This window comes from Rhinolophus sinicus, linkage group LG06 (assembly GCF_036562045.2).
Source record: "Rhinolophus sinicus isolate RSC01 linkage group LG06, ASM3656204v1, whole genome shotgun sequence".
Taxonomy (NCBI): Eukaryota; Metazoa; Chordata; class Mammalia; order Chiroptera; family Rhinolophidae; genus Rhinolophus; species Rhinolophus sinicus.
In genome coordinates, this window is record NC_133756.1 from 34,089,220 (window position 1) to 34,110,129 (window position 20,910).

The 20,910-nt window shown below is 40.5% G+C and overlaps 1 protein-coding gene across 4 annotated transcripts in view; it reads left to right on the forward strand.

The window, feature by feature from the left end:
- IL12RB2 (interleukin 12 receptor subunit beta 2) overlaps positions 1-11,112 on the forward strand; it is a 70,068-nt gene extending 58,956 nt beyond the window's left edge. For all 4 annotated transcript variants that reach the window (XM_074334919.1, XM_074334920.1, XM_074334922.1 and 1 more), the window contains 4 exons: positions 604-741; positions 3,359-3,449; positions 4,939-5,038; positions 9,931-11,112. In XM_074334919.1, coding sequence (XP_074191020.1) covers positions 604-741; positions 3,359-3,449; positions 4,939-5,038; positions 9,931-10,458 — 857 coding nt within the window. In that variant the 3' untranslated portion in view covers positions 10,459-11,112. The remainder of the gene's footprint in view (positions 1-603; positions 742-3,358; positions 3,450-4,938; positions 5,039-9,930) is intronic.
- Positions 11,113-20,910: the final 9,798 nt, after the last annotated feature.

The following is a 20,910-nucleotide window of genomic DNA, read 5'->3' on the forward strand; positions in this document are numbered from 1 at the left end:
TAGGCTTAAAACTGCCAAAATGAATTTAATAATATGTACCATTGTTCTAGGTTTTAGATTTTATGTCAGATTGTAGCAGATCATCATATTTAGCCCATGAGCCCAATACTCAGAGCCTACAAAAAAAGTGGAAAATCAAAATGAATAAATGTTGCTTAAATACGAGAATTTCATTCATTGCTAAACTTAGCTTTCTTAAAAATTCCATTGAAAACCATTTGTACATTAAATTTCCTCCCCAAGAGTTCTCAAACATACCTGGGAAATGCCAGAAACAGTATAATCAATAGGAAATAAAAGGAGTTAACTACAGCTAAATAATTTCAAAAGCAAAATGATAAAAATTCTTTCAAAAGATTTTACCACAGGAAAAAAAACATTTAATTCTTCTGATATGCTGTGAAGTAGGACCTCCATAAATGCCAGTGTTTAGGGTCTCCTCAAGTGTTAAATACCAATGAACTTGAACTATTTTAAAACAGCAAATGTGTTTTTTTCTTTCAAAGTAAATGACGTATTAACAAATAAAAGGGAGGAAAACCCTATATCCAAGTATTTCCTTTAATATGTGCCTTTCTTCCCTTATCTTTATCTTCTTTTCAGAAATTCCCTATAAGTTCCCTCCAAATTCACATCCAATAGACAGCCTGCAGCCCAGAGTTACATATGTCCTGTGGATGACAGCTCTGACAGCTGATGGCGAAAGCGCCCCAGGAAAGAAGAGGGAATTTTATCTGCAAGGTAAGAAACAACTTTAGAGATGATGAGTCCACCCTGGATGCCCTACCATGTCACTGTGCTTGGAGATAGTACCTACATTTTTCAAAACCCAGTGGAAATATTTCCTTAGTCCATGGGCAAATATTTCCTCCTCCAGGAGGCCTTCCCAAATGCACCTCCATATTTCCTTCATAACGCACCATTTGACGCAGAGTCACTCAAAATCCAATAGACAGGGACTGGGATCTGTTTATCTCTATCTTTAAGGTCTAGAATGTTGCCCAGCATATAGTTCTTGTTCACTAACTATCTGTTGAGACAATGATGAGAATAATCTCAACAATAACAGTAGCAGCTATTGCATATCAGATAATTATTATGCACCAGTCATTGTGTTAAGTGCTTTGTATACCGTATTCGTTTGCTGGGGCTCCTATAACAAAGTACCACAAACTGAGTGGCTTAAGCAATAGAAATTTATTTTGTCAGTTCTGGAGACTGCAAGTCTCAGATCTGAGGGCTATGAGAGAATGTTTCATGCCTCTCGTCTTGCATCTGGTGGCAGTCTTTGGCGTTCCTTGGCTTGCGGATCTCTGCCTTCATCTTCACATGTGGTGTATATCTTTGTGTTCAATTTTCTCCTTTTTATAAGGACTCCCGTCATATCGGATTAGAGGCCACCTGACTCCAGTCTGACCTCATCTTAACTAATTACATCTGCAATGACCCTTTTTCCAAATAAGGTCACTTTCTGAAGTACTGGAGGTTAGGACTTCAGTATATGAATTTGGGGGATGGAAGGACACAATTCAACCCATGTAACATGTACTTTTAATCATTTAACACTGACCACAGCCATGTAAAGGACCTGCTTCACATGATTGTATCTGGTCACAGTACCAGGCACTCAGTATGAAATAAATATAGGAATAAGGGATTAGGATGCCTTTTTTACAAGTGTAAAGTACAGAAAGATTACCCAAGGTCATAGAGGTGGCAAATAGCAGATTTGAGTTCAAACTCAGATTTGAGTTACTTGAATTAAAATATATGAAGAAGTGACCCAGTTCTCATAGGCTTCCACCAGCTAAGTTATGCTGTTCTCTCTGGCAGCACTAGTTTATATTTGCTCCAAGCATAAAACAAGCTGTCCTTGCTTTGAGAGATGGAGTATCAAGTTGCTCATTCAGGACTTTGTTGTTCTGTGCCAGATACTTCTCCACTGGGAAAACTGAAAAGCCCTCTTCTCATCTCTCAGCTGCTCCCATGAAAGTGAACTGGTGAGCAACTGACTGAATTAAGAACTCATCAGCTTTCTATGGGTGGTGCGCCACATTTGTCCTGTGTGCTCAGGAAGGAAGGCAGATGCTGAAGAAATGTCAGACTGTGCCCGCGGTGTGGGGTGGTAACAGGGCTGCCTGCGTTAACTCCCCCGCTCAGCCCTGGTAACACCTCTCACACCAGGCTAGCCAGTCTCTGGCCCCTAGTCCCGCCCTGCTCACCCTCCCTCCCAGCCTGTCCTTCACTCTATCAGAATCTTTCTGCAAGACTCTCGATGCTGACTTTCACCTCTTGTTGCAACCCAGCAGTGGTTCCTCATGAGCCTTCAAGCTAGAATTCAAACTGCTTTGTTACTGAGCCTTGCGTGATCTGTCTGTTCACCCATCCAGCCTCATCTTCTGCCACACACTCTTCATTCATAGTCTACCTGAATGAATCTAGTCTACAAGACTAGTCTACCTGTAGTTGTGACAAAGTGCTGTGCTATTTCCGCCTTGCATATATTTGCATAACTCTCTGTCTAGTCTGTGCTTCCCTAACTTGTCCACTTAGCCACCTCCTGTCCATCCATCTCTAAACTTCTGACATCATGCCTTTTGGGTAACCTTCCTGAGCTGCTCACAAGGACATTTCTCATGTTGTTCTCTGCTACACTGCCTTGTATCTGCCTGTTTTTATAATTGTTTCCATGTTCACACATCTATGCGTTATTTCCTGGGCAACATTCATGATTTCTGAGGACAAAACCCATGCCCTATTCATCTTTATACCTCAGCACCTAATAGGGCCGGGTACATAGTGAATAATGAATGCTGGATGAATTAATAATTCCAACACGAAGCAAAACACATGTTCGTAGGAAGAAATCAAAACAATTTCAAAGACCCTAGAGGGCTTATTCAATGGTTTAGTAAAATTACTAGCTACTGTTTCTTGAGGGCCTCCTATGTTCAGATACATTGCCACGTTCTTTACACCCTCTCTAATCATCACAACCTGCAAGGTAGAAATCATTCACCTTTTACAGATCAAGAATCTGAGGTCCACAGATCATGTATCAGTCAGTGGAAGATCCAGTACTAGAATTAAGGGCTCCAAGTTCACAACCAGTGCTTTGCATACCATCCCCCTTTCCTCTGCAAGTTAGAGGAAGCAGCCCTTTTAGGGAGGGAGCGCCTCCCAGAACTGCAGGACTGGCGGGTGTAGGGCCCCTTCTCGCTAACTGGACAAAAATGAGTTGGCCTTGTTCCTGGGCCCAACTACCCAGGAGCTGTGGGTAGGGCCCAGGGGGCTCACGCAGCACTATTGGGAAATGTTCATTGAAGATACTCAGTCACATGGTTTGCTGTCTTTTCAGGTAAAGTCAATTGGAGCACATTTGTGGCACCAAGCATTTGCATTGGTATTATCATGGTGGGCATTTTCTCAGTGCATTACATCCGGCAAAAGTAAGTTGGTTACACCTGCCAGTTTTGGCAAATGTGCTTTGTTTTAATAATAGTTGTTGCTGCTATGAATCAAAGAAGTGAACGCTTTCATACATTGCTTGTGACAAACTAAATCTTTTCCACCTTTTGGAGTGACAATATATGTTAAATTTTTGAAAATTTCTATGGTTGACCTAGCAATTCCGAAGTATAAATTTATTCTACAGTATATCATGGGTGTGTGCAGATATTTGGTGGCAAATATTACTTAATATTGTTCATGAAACCATCTAACTGCCTAGTGACATGAAATTAACTAAATCAATATATCTCATGTTATCTAGCAATATTATGCATCCATTAAAGACGTAGAAGAAAATTAAGTCGTATGAATATTTGCTGTATTAGATCTTAAAAAGCAGTTCCTAAGGAAGAGGGGGAAACAGCTTATTGGATGGCAATTAACATTCTCTGCCCCAAGGATATACACCAAAATATTAATGGTAGTCATATTAGGGAATAAAATCATAGGTGATTTTAGTTCTTTCTGTTTAACTGTTTTCTAAAATTTCTTTAAACTTGTATTTTATTGAGAACTTTTTAATGACTTTGTTATCCAATACAAAGTTTCTTCAGATGTTGTGTAAAGTAAGAGGCAAAAAATAAAACTAACTCAGTCATTCTACTACCCACTGAACTCATCTGCCAGGCTTTACATTTATTTAAGCACCTATGTGTGATAGGTACCTCAAAGCAGTACTCTTTAAGTTTTGAAAAAATTTAACTCCAAAAGAGTTAACTGTGATCCCATGCATCCTCCTCAGGGAAATAGTATCAGTTATGGACAAGGCTTCTGCTATTTTAAAAACAAAAAAAATGAGGCCTCAAAATACAGTGGCTTTAGTAAAACAGTTTATTTCTCTCCCATGTAAGAGTCCTGAAGTAAGTCATCCAGGTTGGTTGATAGCTCTGCTCCACACAGTCATTTGGGGACCCGGTTTTCTTCATTTTATTGGCCCACCAACCCTTGGGTGCTGTCCTCAACTGCACGATAGCTACATACTAGGTCACAGGTACCTCTGCTCACATTCTTTAGAGAAAAAAGTAGTCACATGGCCACATCTCTTGCTTCAAAGGGCTAAACACATCCCAGCTTACCATTGTTATTAAATATCAAAGCACTGTGGGCTTATATTAGGGGTTCAATTATTGTTTGCTGAATGAGTGCATGGCTGGAGAGTGACAGCTAAACATTACATTGTGAAGTTCGTCTGTTTAGCAAACCCCAAGTGGTTGCATCACGACTCCACTGTCATCTATCCAGACTTCACAGGAAACTAGCCGAGCCTCGGCTGACATATCATTTTTCTCCTTCAGTGTTCCCATGTTATTCATTGGCGTACCTCTCCACTGAATGACCCCCCCCACTGAAATCATTCCACTGAAAACCTGTGCTTTCAAGCCACTGTGTACATGCTTAACTACATGCCAATGTTTTCTTTATCTCTAGGGTGTTTGTTCTCCTTTCAGCCCTCAGACCTCAGTGGTGTAGCAGACAAATTCCAGACCCAGCAAATAGCTCTTGGGCCACGACATATCCCATTATGGAGGTAAGGATAAAGCCACAGCGGTCAGTCAATGGTGTTCTAGAAATCAGCACATCTAAGCTTCCCATTGTAGTTGGGAGGAAAACGAGTTGGGAAAATGAGATCCTATGAGTAAGCTGAAGTCATTCGTGCTAGTTTACCATCTGAGTCATCACTCCCATGTACAGTAATTTTCTGAGCCTTATGATCAAAAGACTCAACAACTCATAGCTTTACATTCCTGTCTCTCCCTGATGTTCCCCCCACCTCACTTCCAAAGAAATAAAACAGCAAGTATTTTTGCCATTTGCCGAGCACTAGCCTGAGCATCGACTCATCCAAATTCAAGAGAACTGAAGCTTTGCCATGATGTCCCCAGTCCTGGGTGAGCATAGAACAGGTAGAGCCCAGACTATTTTGGTTTGGGCAGGAAGACAGTCATCCCACTGCGCGCAGAAAAGGTTTTAAAGGAGAGGTTGCTCAGCCACAGGTGAGAGAGCTCGAGAAAAGGAAGTGAGGGGAGCTGCTGCTGTGCAGTCTTAGGAGGTAACAGCTCACAGTTCTCACCTCCTGAGACTGCACAGCAGGCTGTGGGAGATCTGGAAAGGGGAAGGCATCTGGATATGGTGCGAGTGTATATTTAAGGACAGCAAAGTGGTGGGAAGCGGTAGCCCGTACTCTGCCCATTATCCCGTTATCCGGTGTTGGCAGACCCACTCCCATTCTCACACCGTATAGACCTCCTCCAAAGTTCTTCGCCTCGGTTACCCAGGGCATTCTATCATCTACACCCTTCCTGAGGCCAGAAGCCAGTGGTACCAGCCATTGCTCAGGGAAAGAGCTGGTCTCAGCCATGTCTGCCACAGTAGGAATTTAAGTCGCAAAGGCAGTTTAGTGCCTTTGAAATAAGACTTGGATGTAAACCCCAACTCTGCCACTTACTACGTGAATGACCCTTGAGCAATTTGCCTGACACCTGAACCCTAGTTTCATCCTCTGTGAAACAGGAATTGACAATATCTCCCATGTATATTGTTGTAAGGATTAAGATGCCACGTAAAGCACACATGGGTCACACAAGGCAGAGTGCTCACTTTCTTCCCAGGAAGACTCATATATGATGTCTCCTCTATTGAGGGTTTTTGTGCCTGCTAAGTTATAACAGCAAGAACAGTAAGAATAACAGTGGCATATACTGGGGGTGCCAAAAAAATGTACACATTTTAAGAGATGTTATCTATGTATTAGTTTTCAAAGTTGAATTATGGTAGCAATGTGTAGTATGACATTTGCTCAAAAGATGGTGTTAAACAAATGAATGCTAGTGTCATTCATTGTATTACAATTTTATTAGTTTTTTCCTTTCTTAAAATGTGTATACATGTTTTGGGCACCCTCTGTGTGCGTGTGTGTGTGTATGTATACACACACACACACGCACACATATACACACACACATTATATATCTACATATAAATTATATATCTACATGATATAGTTATATATAGTATGGTATATAATTATATCATTTATGTATACATATAGATTACTTTACATGTGCCAGGTACTTTAAGAGACGGTTTTCATGCATTAACATCTAATCCATACGGCTTTATAAAGTTGTACTATTATTATCCTCTTTTTTTCAGATGAGGAGACTGAGGCACACAGGACTACACTTACCCGTTAGTCAGCTAGTAAATGTTGAATCCTGAATTCACATAAAGTAGGATGTGCTGTCCACCATTACACTATACATCCTAAAAGCACTCTAAGCACAAGTGAGGGGAGTCTTTCTAGAGGTCAACACCTCCGGGCTGAACAGACTCACTAAAGAGATGTTCACACACAGGGCCCTCACTTAGTGGCAATATTATTTCAAAGGCACTAAGTGCCTTTGCGACTTAAATTCCTACTGTATTCCAGTGGATGGAAGAGATACTAGGGCAATATTGTGACGACGTGTGGGAATGCACTCCGTAAGGACACCTCTGCTAGTGTTAGAGGGGATTCAAGTACTAGGAGTTGAACCAACTAAGCTTTAAGATCTTGCTCTTCCTGTGTTGCGATTGCAGTTCCTTGTCCTAAAAGCCTGAAATAGCACGGTGGGAAGCAGCTCCAGGTCAGTCACGGAAACCTGGCTTCCCAAGCTAGTTGCTTTGGCGTCGTGGGCTCCGCTTGCCACTGCCTGGGCATAAGGGCCCATAAAAAGCCTAGAAGAAATGCTAAGACACACAAAAGATTTGAGAAAATAACACATAAAAAAGATAACAGAAATTGCCACACATGTGCCCAAAGTTGTATAGTATAAATATTCATTGCAGCATTACAAATAGAAGCCAAAAAGGGGGCATCATGTAACCTGCCACCAGGGGCCAGGTTAAACATTTTAAGTATATCCATACAACAGGGTATTATGCAGTTACTAAAAAAAATAAGATTAGGTTGGTGCAAAAGTAATTGCAATTTAAAAGGTTAAAAATAATTGCAAAAACCGCAATTACTTTTGCGTCAACCTAATATGTGTGTCTAAAAATCTCTAAGATACTTAAAAGTGAAAAAAGCAAAGTCTATAACAATTGTCTGAAGTGTGGTTCTCATTTGTATAAAAAGGAGGAAGACTTGACACACACACACGCACATGCACACCCCTCATCTCCACATGCGCACAGCGTATTTCTGGAAGCCTACATATGAAACTGATCATTGGGGTCACCTTTGGTGAAGACGTTGGAGATACGAAGGCCACTTAATTTTCATTACAAATTTCCTTTGAACTTTTAAAATTTCTTTAAAAACTATGTGCATCCATTTCTTTTGCAAAATTAACTGGTAAATTAGAACCTTTTTAAAATGTAGCTTAAACAAGGCATCTGCGGTGATGGCCTTGATGCAGCCTCTGAGCCCCGCTTGCCACTCCAAGTGGGTAAGACTATTTTTAAAGACTTCAACTGCTCTCCTGGTGATAGGCTAAGGCCATGGTCCATCTTTCATCTCCAACAAAATGTTTTCAGTTCTCAGGCCTTACAGCCCCCTACCATTTCTTAAGATGTGGCTAAAAACAACCACAGGTCTTAAAGCTCTGGAGGAAAAGGCCAAATCCTAAAGGTGATCATGGGAATGTTATCCTTGTTGAGCTTGTAAAAGCTTAAAATAGTGTCCTTGAGCTACCTGAGCTAATGGTTGTCTAACAGGCCTTGCCCCAGAGGGATGGCCTGCTTTGTAAGAACTGAGGAGCAGCCTTTATCAATACTGCCAAAGCCTTGGGGATGGCAGAGCCTCACCTTGTGGGAAATAGCCACTTCAATGCCCTGAGTAATCTCTCCCACATCTGTGATAGCTTCTCAGAGCCTCCTGCCACGTCCCAAGCCACACCCTACGTGCCAGAACCAGTTTGGAAGAGTAGGCTCCCAAGAGAAACACATACGTACCCTCTAGCTTGTCAGAGCCCTTTGCCGAAGTCTGTCCTGGGACAGCACCGTCACTCACTTTTTGGAAACTTCTCGTGCTCAAGGCAAGGGAGGGGGACAACAGAGCCACTCTGGACCAAATCACTCTTGCACAACTTGGCATTTGACAGATGAGGGAACTGAAGGCCGGAGAGGTTGAGTTTTCCCCAAGCTGTCGAGTCTGAGTCGGGACTAGTCCTCAGGGTTTGCCCTGTCCCAAGGCTCATTTTTGTCATCCTACTCCTCCCTGAAGACACGGTCCCTGCTCGTAGATGGCTGATGGAAATGTAAAAAAATAAAAATAAACATGACAGTATAAAGCATTGTGTGCCACGAATCTAACAGGTGGTTTCTTCGCTGCTGTAGTCCAGCTGGAGGACTGAGGGGAGAGATACTAGGGGCTTCAGAAAGAGCAAGGTGTCAGGCAGGGGATGGCGAGCGCACAGAAGCAGGTGGGGGCTGGCAGAGGAAGCACGTGTGATGGTGGCAGAGCAAAAAGCACGTTAAGACCAGGATGGTGTGTGCCTGAAATAGTTTCTGAATGAAAACATGGGAAAGTGGAGGAAGGTGTAGGAACCTGACTGCCGAGCTAAGGGCTGGAAGCTTTACTGCCTGTGTAAGCCTGAGTCCTTAAAGGCTGTGGAGCTTTGCTTTAGATCAGTGTGAAAGATCGTTTCCAGGACCTAAGGAGAGCCCAAAAAAGCCCATTAAAAGAAATGTTAATGAAGGGCTTGGACTTGGACTCAGACTCAGGAATCAGCAGTTAAGTTTGGTGAGAAGAGCTGGTTCTCAACCAATGCACTGGTTGAGAATGAGGAAGCAAGAAAAGTAACAGACAAAATTAGGTACAGGGAAAAAAGGATGAAAATTTCTTCCAAAGTTACTCCAGAGGGGTCTTAAGAGCAGAACAGGTAGCTATTACCCTGCCTAAAACCTACCAGTAGTTATAAAAACCCAAACTCCTTAGTATCCTTTAAAAGTCCCTTCACCATGTGAACCCCTATTTCTGAAGCCTCAGTTTGCCTGTCATAAGAACTAGCAGGTTCCAAAATAGACCTTTCCTCCTTGCCCACAACCTCCCTGTTTGGAAGACAGTATACCTCAGGATTCAGCTCTGGTGTGACCCTTTTCGTCTTCCCTGCCTCCTCCACGAGGCAAGCTCAGCCTTCCTTTGCAGCCAGTGTGCCCTCTCCTAGAGAAGCAGCTAGTACATTCTGACTCACCAGGAAACGTGGCTGAAGGTGAGCAGGGTAGTGACTCACTCGCTGGCTGGGGGTTGAGTCCTGCTCCTCTGCCTCCCAGACGGACGATGTTAACTGCTTCTCTGATCTCACAAAGCCAAGGGCCCAGTGTATCACCTCAAGCTGACTGGGCAGTGCAGGCTGAGAGCTTTAAAAACCCTGGAGAAGTCAGCTGACGAGGCTGCCTACTTAACAGCCATCTGAGCCTCTTCCTCCTCTTTCTCAGGAGAAGACACAGCTGCACGTGGACGGGCTCCTGACAGACTGGCCCACTTCTGAAGAACCTGAGCCCCTGGTCATCAGCGAAGTCCTCCATCAAGTGGCCCCAGTCGTCAGACATCCCCTTCGCCCCAAATGGCCAGAAAAGGGACGAGGAGTCCAAGGTCACTACCCCTCTGAAGACAGTGCCTCAAGCCCACCACCTCCAAGAGCTCTCACAGCAGAGACAGGACAACTAGTGGATCTGTACAAGGTGCTGGGGAGCAGGGGCCCTCACTCAAGGCCCGGAAACCCAGCCAGTCCCTTGACGGTCCTCCCTGTGGACTACCTTCCCACGTATGAGGGCTATTTACCCTCCAACATAGACTATCTCCCTTCACGTGAGGCTCCTATAACTGACCCCCTGGAAGAACTGGAGCCTCAGCACATCTCTCTTTCCATTTTCCCCTCAAGTTCCCTTCACCCGCTCACCTCCTGTGGTGAGAAGCTAACTCTGGATCGGTTGAAGATGGGATGCAGCTCTCTCATGCTGTGAGTGGCAAAGCTTGAAACCTGGAAAGTGAATGGACCCCCAACCAGTACAGCATACCCATTTCCCAGTCCCCTGCTCCAGGTGTCATCACTTCTTGTCACCATCAGCTAGAGGGCAGTCAAGCCAGCTCAGAGTGTATCTCAGGAACGAAGAGTTGGCTGTAACCCAGATACCTCATCTTGCCTTGTCCAGAACCTTAAGATTACATCTTCCACTGCACCTAGAGACTCCAACCTAAGTGCCTGCAACTTTCTTGACTACACTGGCCAGAAAGCGGTAAGGGGACAGTGGAAACCAAAACTCTTACCAGCAGTGGCATCTAATCCAGAGGACCAACCATTTATGCGACAACTGTTTATAAAGCAGCTATTACATACCAGGTTTTATGTCTAGATTAGTATTGTCCAATAAAAGGCCTTTCTAAGAAGTTTTCTATAGAGTCTAATCTACACTGTTCAATACACTTGCCACTCCTGTCTCGTAAGACACTAACCACATTGGCTGTTCACTCTGGAATATGTCTAGTATGACTGAGGAACTGAATTTTGATTACTTATGAATCACAAGTGGCTACTGTATTAGAAAACACAGCCCTAGATGATAGACACTAGTAATTACAGCAAAACCATCAAAAGATCAACCTAGTCTTATAAGTGAGGGCATAAAAGATCCTGGTGAACACCAATATAGGGGCTCCCAAGATGCTTATGACTGGCCTTATTTGTGGAAGCCTAAGAATGTACCTTTTTCCTAGTTTTGCTAGTTTGCCTTCACCTTCTTTCAATGACTCGAGAAGCTTGATGGTACACAGCTAACATAAACCCATCTTAGGACCTTAAGCAAGCAGCCTCCTGAGAAGCCGGCAAACCTATCACCGCGAGACAATAGAAGCCAATTTTTCTTTCTTGAAATACCTCTTTGATCTTTTGATTACCTGATATCCATCTCAGTCACTCCTCCCTTCCCCACTTACCCCAAAGACCAGCTCCCAGTCTCCCCTTTTACCCCCCTACACACCCTTTCCCTTTTCTTAAAGCCCCAGGGGATACTGGTCTGTTTTCCTAAAGAACCATGCAATGTTTCCCCAGCACCATGCCTGCTGGATACATATTTCCCTGAAAATAAGACCTAACCAGAAAATAAACCCTAGCATTTTTCAGGATGCTCGTAATATAAGCCCTACCCCGAAAATAAGGCCATTAAGATCGCCAGCCAGACGGACGCATTTAGTACATCCGTTGCAAACCGACAGATGTATTGAATTATAAAATAATATATATATTATTGACTTTAGTACTTAAAATAATATAAATTATATTTGTAACTACCCAAGCGGGCACCTTAGAATGAGGTAAATGCCTATGTAAACAGATGAACTCGAGACTTATTGCTGAATGACCAATCGGAGTAGACACAACGCACAAATAACGTGCGTACTTGATAACGAACAGACGTGGTTTTGTCTAATATGAATTTTCATAATTCAATATGTCGTGTTGTAACGGGCATACTTAATGCACTCATGTGAAATAAATGTCTTCTGAATTTTAGTGTCTGCAATTTTTCATCACTTTTGAGTGGACCATCATTAACTGTCATCATTTTTGTTGCCACTCCTGTCTCTTAAGTCTTCAGTTAACACTTGATTTAATGGAAGATTTAAAGGGAATAATATTTTGACCCCCAGACGAGTGCAAAAAGAGCTATTCCAGTGAGTACAAGAAAGGAATCATGGAGGACTCCCGGGGCAAGAATCTTAAGGCTTTCTGCAAAAAGCTGGATCTCCAAATGGTCCAAAAATGGCGAGCAGAGTACAAAAACCTGTCAACAGGAGAACAAGGGCAATACTAAGAAACGCCAAGTGTGGATCAGGTTGCAACCATTATTTCCTGAGCTGGAAGACATCTGTGAATTGACTGCTGACAGGAGAGCAAAGGCTTTGGTTGTGCACAGGGCTGATATTCAAGCATTTGCCCTTGCAATGGGGCACCAGTTAGAAATATCCCAAGAATTCAAAGCATCACAACACTGGCTAGATGGCTCCCTTCAGCGATATGAACTGTCTATAAGATCGACAACACTGTTCAAGCTGGAAGATACTGAAGTTATTAAACGTGCACTTGCATTCAAGTCCTTTGTTGATGGCATCGACTTTTCTAAATACCAACTCTTCAACATGACTGCTATGGATGAAATTGCAGTGTTTATGGGCCAAGGATCTCAAACGACAATTTATCAGAGGGGGGGCCTCATCAATCCACATTCCCTCCACTGGTTACGAAAGTGCATGTGTTACCTGTATTTTGGCAGTTCATCTGGATGGAAAGAAAGCCCCCAACTCTAATCATCAGTAAGGGCAAGAAAGATAAGATTGAACGTGTTTCAGGCATTTATGTTCTTGAAACCAAAAAAGCCTCGTACACACAAGCAGTTGTAAGGAAGTGGGTCAATTTAATGCCACTTGTTTTGCAAGGTGGCCAGAGGTGTGCTAGTCTGGGATTCAGCCAGCACTCACTGATCTAGACATGAAGAACTTCCTCGCAGAGAATAGATCAAATAATGATTCTCGCCGGAATGACTGCCTATCTCCTTGAATAAACAAGCCATTCAAGGACCATTTGCGCATGGTAATCAATGACTACGTTAAATGGAGAAATCAGCGTGGGAACTGTGTGAAGCCTAGCCTGCAAGAGGTTGTGACGTGGGGAAGAATCCATGGGATAAAATCACTGACAGCTGAGTTGCCAATGCACTACGAGCAGGCTACGTGGACAAGGAGTGCTCATTTCAGGAGAGCTCTATTGCTGGACATTGAGAGATTAGGGCCAATGGTTCTACAGGAAATGGAGTCGCAAGAAATTCAAGCCGGAATTTGGGGTTTGGAGAGGTATGACTGTGTTCCAGATGACATGACTGTATTTGAATAAATGTAGATTGTTGTACATGAAAAAAATAAGATCCCCTGAAAATAAGCCCTAATGCATCTTTTGGAGCAAAAAATTTAAGACTCGGTCTTATTTTGAGGGAAAAACAGTAGTAAGCTGTCAATAAAAAGTAAAAGATGTCACCACTGCTTTTATCTTGTTCTGTTCTAGAAGCCAGTCCAGCTGTGCCTGCTTCCTTTATTAGGACAACTGAGTTTGCAGTTGTTCCCCTTCATTCCCAACCCCCATCCTACCCACTGATCACTGACATCACTGCTGTAATACTAGCAGTTTAGTTTAAAAACATGTGACCAAGACTGGCTGCTCACTCTGCCAGATAAAAGGTCCTCTTTCCATGAATAACAGCATAGGTAACCTCCTTCTGCCCTTGCTCCAAGTGGTTTTCACACTCTTCCCGCCCCCAAACAAAATCCCAAATTAGGTTGCCTAGTTTACCATGAGCTCACCATATATAGGTGGAGCTCACCTATATAGCCAGGCTTTGATTCCTTAAGAAAATTTGTAATGATTTAAATCCTGATACACATCCAAAGTCAACCCAGAAATCTCTATTTAAACTCATCAAAATTCTCTGGGATCTAAATACTACAAATAAAGTCCAAATTCACACTTAATGGATTCATGAGAATCACCATTAATTCTTGGGTAGAAATCCTTACTCTTAATTGTTCCTCTAAAGGCCCTCTTTCCCATATGCCAGAGATTGTTTCCTTGGCTTCTCTTCCTTACAAATAGGGAAAGCCAAACTGTGTTATCTAGTTCTTTCCTTTTACTGCCTTTTCCCCTCTACCCTGTCCCAATTTCTCAGCTTCCATTAATAGTCTACAGCTGCAACTCACTGATGCCGAGGCCACTGAAAGAGATGCCAAGCTAGGCACATTCTATTCTAGTCAACCCCCCATGTTCGATTCTTTTTTTCTCTCCATCAAGGACTATCTTTTTCTTTCTCCTGATGCAGTTGTCATCTGTCTCAACATGACTGCTCAAGCCCTCCAAAGGAGCCCTGTTCTTCTCATCCTAACCTGCAGGATTCACGTTCACATTATCACTGATAGGTGCGTCCTCAAGTAAATCACACTCTAGAGTATCAGAAGGGTCTCTTCCCCCTAAAAAAAAAATAAGCAATTCAAATCAATTGGCTAACTGACAACGAAAAGAAACAAGTTAGATCTTTACATCAGCCAATACTGGAATAAATTTCCAGTTAAAACTGCAAAGCTCACACACACCAAGTTAGATAAAAATATTCGCAATATATGCCCAAAATAACTTATTAATAAGGCATTTGACAGATCAATATGAAAAAAGAGCACTTCGAAGACAAATGGACTGTTAAAAACACAAAATACATTAAATGCCCAATAAATATGAAAAACACAATAACCTGTAATCAAAGAAATGAAAATTAAACACCATTTTTCACTTACCAAATTAGCAAAATTAAAAAATCAGCCAATATGAATCAGAGAAATTGGTGTTTACAACCAGGTATGTTAGCTGGCTTCTTTCTGGAGGCAGCTGGGCAATATTTTTAAAAGTTTGAATAAGCAACTCCACTCCCAGAAATGTATACCAAACAGTACAAATGAGTAAGATTTCTCACAGCATTGATTAAAATGGAAGGAGCCGAAATGCCCTTTAGTAGGGACTTGGTTAAATCATCTATACAACAAAACACTGAATTTCATCAAATATAAGACTACCAATTTTAGAACACCCCATTAAATTATGTTCAAAATAGAAGAAAATGTGGCTAATTAAACTCTGATATACCATTGATTGCTATGGTGCACCCCCACCCATTATACATGCCTGAAATTGGAATGGATCTTAAAATTGACAACATACTATGTAATCCTTTATAACAATATGAAATAGAAATGGTTAGTTACAAAAGACTGAACAGAATCATCTCACCTTAATAAATCAGTGCAAAAATTTTTTGAATATACACCAAAATGGCAAGTGGTTACCTCCGGCCATCGGTTTTTAGATTACATTTTTGCATTTTCATTGCAATTACTCATTACTCTTATAATTGGAGTCAATAAAATATAAATTATCAATTTTTTCCCGAAGACCTGAGACAGTGAGTGGGTCTAGAGACAGACACTAATCATATTTTTTATGGCCCATGTCTTTCTTCCTCCATTTTGGTACTTTCACTGACCCTTAGTTTTCCTATCAGATGGTAGAAAAGGCAAAGGAGATGATCCGGTGGGGGTGTGAGTTGGGGAACGTTAGGGTAATAACTGAAGCAATGGATCTTTGAAATACAAAGTTTATGTAACAAGCCAATTTGTGCCAAATTCCCATTCTACCAGGAATTAATGATTATCATGTAACAGTACAATTGTCCTTTGGTATCCTCAGGGGATTGGTTCCAGGAACCCCTCCCCCCACCTTGCATATCAAAATCCTCAGATGCTCAAGTCCCTTATATAAAATGGTATAGTATTTCCATATAACTTATGAACATCCTCCCACATACTTTAAATCTCTAGATTACTTATATTACCTAATACACTGTAAATCGTACTGTTAATGTTTACGGAATAGTGACAAGAAAAGTCTGCACATGTTCAGCACAGATGCAACCATCTTAGGTCTAACTACATAGTACATGTCAGCAACAATAACATTTTTTTCAAATATTTTTAATCTGCAGTTCGTTGAAACTGTGGATTCAGAACGGTGGATACAGAGGGCTGACTGTAATAAGTACATGCAGTTTTTAAGATATGTAACTCAGTTCCCACCACTTGTTAAGATAGGTGTTATCTCCACTGCAGATGAGGAAATCGAGATACAAGTAACTCAGCCAAAGTCACACAACTAGTACCTGGTACCAGACAGTCTTGTTTCACAGCATAACTTTCAATTATACAATCCCTTTCTATGCAAATGACTGCTCTACAAATTTACATCAATTGCGATTTTGACTGTAGTTGACAAAAACTGTGATTCCATAAAAATCTTTGAAGCTGTTTTTACTAAATAACCAAAACCTGGCATTTCCATCCTTCTCAAGTTCTAGATCATTCTTGGTTAAGAAATCTACCTTAAAAACAGGTAAATTTTGCAACAAATGACACCAGGACAAATCTGGTACTCCTGAATTTGCTGATTTCTCTACCTAGCTAATCTAAATCCAACAATACAAGGCACAGCAAGGCCACAGAAAGGAGATAACACTCCCAAGTCCATTATTTTAAGGAAATTTATAAATGAAGTATTTAAAGCTATAAAAAAACATTAGGCCTTCCTTTTGACTAGCAAAGTAGAGCAATGTTTTCTCTTTCATTAAAATAGGGGTAACCCCACCCAATTTACCTGACTGTCCCCCCCAAACATGAAAGCTATTTCTTAAGCAAAAAGGAATTAGGGTTGTGTTTTTGTTGACTCAGTTTTGTTGTTTGTATTGTTGAAACACAAATGCCTTTCCTTTATTCTATGGCAACTAGCTCCATATTCTGCTAGTGGTCGTTTATTCACAAGTGGTTTTGCTGAGATTTCAATCATCTCTCTAAGAAAAATAAAAACCTTTTGTGTGCTGCTGTGGGGGTCCATTTAAGTCAACTGAGGCCACTTTTTAATTTCCACAACTTTAAGGAATTATTCCATTAAGAGGCCCTGCCCATATCTAGACAAGAGAAAGTAGGTGAAGTTCAAATTATCTTCCCTTGCCACTTTCAGACATTTTACTACTTATACCATTTCCCTGAAAATAAGACCTAGCCAGACCATCAGCTCTAATGCGTCTTTTGGAGCAAATATTAATATAAGACCCAGTATTTTATATTATTATGTATTATATTACACCCAGTTTTATATTAAGACTGGGTCTTATATTAATTTTTGCTCCAAAAGATGCATTAGAGCTGATGGTCGGTTACGTCTTTTCGGGGAAACATGGTAGGTAATAAGACCCAAGGAAATACTATGAAAGCTATTATGAAAAATTCGAAGAATAAACTGTTCTGGAAGGCCATAAACATTCACTGGAAGTATAGAAATACCCACAAGCGGGACATTTTCACTATGTTCAAAGTAGCAAAAACATTCTTTCAAAACCGGGTAAAAATTAGTTAACAAAAAATACTTGGCTTCTTTATGCAAGAAATCTCAATTCATGTGCTAAAATGGCTTTCTCTCCCTGCACGGTTAGCTGAGAAAAATGGCCTGTTTTAACCTGAGAAATTTTTGTGCTGTCTAAACCAACAAACCTGGAGGACACCCGCATCCCCAGCCCTCACCAGCAAAAAAAACTCAAGGTGGAAATAGGACGCTGCAAGATTTCATTTAGAAACAGAAATCTTACTTTATTCCATCACAAAGGGAGTAAAAGGCCATTAGCCTTCTTTGCGCAACACTGTACAACATACTTGTTTCCTAATTTTTTTCTCCTGTCATATTTGTACAACCCGACAACTGGATACCTTTGCATTTCCATAAATACTCCCTGTAGTTTATCCACTCTGGTCTTTGGCAGCATAGCTTTCAGTGCATCTGAGTTGACAGTTTAAAAAAACACACCCACTTTTGACCTGCTTGCAATAGATTAAAATAACTTGCAAGGATAATTAAGTCAATCAAGTCATTTCTCCAGCTACAGATGCAATCTTCAAATCAAATTCTTTCCTCTAAAAATTTGCACTTAAAGTTTAATAACTGACTAAGTAGCAAGATTGATGATCCTGGAAAAATGCTCTCCTGTTAACTAGGAGGTACTAGTTATGTTCCTCAACAATACAGTAGCAATTTTCTCTTAATAAACTGTCCATCTTCCTGAAGACGTCTTTCTCAAATGATTTGTATTTTCTCTTAGCATTACACAGCATCCAAAGCACTTCTCTACTTAACGTGACTTTCAGCTCTACTTTTTAACTCAAGAAGCAGGGAAATCAGTCCTATTGTTAAAAACACTTTGAACTATTGGATTCTGTTGATATAATGACTAAGTGCCACTCAGACTTCAAGGCATTCTGTTATGAACATAACATAATACAGTGGTCTGAAGTACACACTACACTTGCTAGGTATGCTGATTTTTTCCCTTACTGGTGACCAATGAACATGTCTTAAAAGTAGCTTTATCCAATCCAGTCTTCCATGCAGCCCTCAGAAACTCCTCAGACTAGCACCTAAAAGAAGCCTGATACATGTATATTTTGTATACATACACAGTATCAAATTGAAATCAAATTATCTGTAGTTTGTTGTGAAAAATTCTGCCTTTTTTAACTGGGGAAAAAAGGAAGCTTCACTGGAAATTCAGAATTTCTAGTGAGAAGACAAAACTGCCCATTTCTAAAAAGAAAGGTATTTGTGTTTAATTCACCAATCATGAAATCCTGAACATCTTCAGCCGTGAAACTGCAGGCAGGAAAGTAAATCCTCTACCTTCTCTGACGTGTTTAGTCATCAATTTCCAAACCTCTGGCAGTCTGAACACAAAATCTAAACATGTGCTCATCTAAAGTATTGACAAGAGTATGGGTGCCAAACAAAGCAACATTTCACTATGATTACATTCAAGGTGTGAAACGAGATTCAACATGCAAAGTTCCCCAAATTTCTGACATTATGCAAGGCAGTCAAATGTTACAAGAACCAGACCACCTTATACAGAATCTTTATTCTAGATAGAGGAAAACTGATGCCATTTATTCAAATTAGAGATCGTTTTAAGTTCCTAAAATCTGTTAAATCAACCAGCTACAACTGCAATTAAGGAGATATCAACATTATTTTCCAAAGATAAGCTACCTATTTTCCCTAAAGTTCACCAAGTAACAAACAGCCTTTCACTTTTCACATTTCCATACCAGTAACATTTACATGCAGCTATTTAAATAAAGCCACAGCAAGATCAATTCAGAGGAACTCTCATTACCTTTTGAGTGTATCTAAATACGTTTTTAAAAATCCATGAATTGTAATTGTCAGATAGTAGTTACTACTAGGTATCTCTGAGCCTTCCATGCACAAGGCTTGGAATAAACATAACAAGTGCACTAGGAAATCCACACCCTCCTCCCACATGGGCAGCAAAAGGGACAAATATTACTGATTTAAACTAAGTACCAACATAAGTAACACCGAAACAAAAACACAATTTGTAATTTTCTAACTTGTATGGGCCATTTCTCACCTTTTCTTTCCTAACATTTAGAAGTGAACAATTGACTGCCCTTATTTAATACAAAAGTAATCAATGGCACAAAAGCTAAACTGCCCAAATGGATCGTCTCTTGATAAAACTGAGAAATGCAGTCCTCAGAAGCCATTAATTCCTGTCCCAGCTAAACTTATAATCAAAACAGACATTTTCTTACCCATATAAAATGTTCAGAGTTCTCATCATGAAAAACAATCAATCAGCACAACAGAAAGATCTTAACATTAAGTGCCACTAAACATGAAACATTAAACTGCAATCATAGCATTAAGCTTACTTTTATAGCAAATTTATACTTAACAGCTTTCAGAACATACTTAAGTTGCAAGCCACACAATCTTTACTTAAAATAACAAGACCATTTTTACCAAGCAGTTCCCAGATATCTTGCCCTTATTCTTATTAAAGAGGTGAACACTCTGCTTTAAAATACTTCTGATTTCGCAACTTCCCATGAGGTAGGATGATTTAATTTGTACCTACAATTATACTTTTATTTTAAAAGAACTCTTATATGTTGATCTAGTAATGATAGCTTCTACTGGGAATCACCAAACATCTGTAAAGGCCAGATACATTTTAAGCTTTGTGGGCTACAAACATCTTTGTAGAATATTTTCACCTTTTAAAAATGTAAAGGCCACTCCTTAACTCAGAGACCGTACAAAAGCCACCACAGGCTGAAGCTTGCTGGCCCCTGGCTTAAATATAGAACTTATTTAAATGACACTCATTTCCAATGTTATTTCCTCTGTAGCCACAATCTTGATGGCTTTAATAATTTATCTTTATATCCTAATATTTTCTGATTAAGCTTCTTATCCTCGTTAAGTTACCTTTCTTTAGCTATATTCTTTGATTTAGTGAATCCCTTCACAGCCTGAACAGACTTCTTTCAAATGCTTATCATATAAACTCCATTATTTTTCTAACCTCAAAATAAAGATCAAGTTGAGAGAACTTGTCCGAGTGAAACAAACCCAGGCTGAGAAAATATTGAACCCAAATTTCTGAAAGCTGACACTTAATATACATCTCAATGATAAAACCCGACAATTCTGCAAACTTAAATTTTTTCACTACCAGTACAAGGTCTGAAAGTTTGATTAGAGATTTTATTGCCTTGTTACTAGTGGAGATGATCTGGTTTATAAGTGTTCAGACACTAAAGTTGTTTACATGTTAATTTCAGTAGCATTACAAATGTTTGGATTAGAATCTATTTTCTAAGCACTGATTTACTTTCTTTAGAAAGTAGAACTGCGTGCACCTGAGAGGTGTAAAATGTTATGCCAATAACTTCAATGTCGGGATAGATGTCCATTAAGA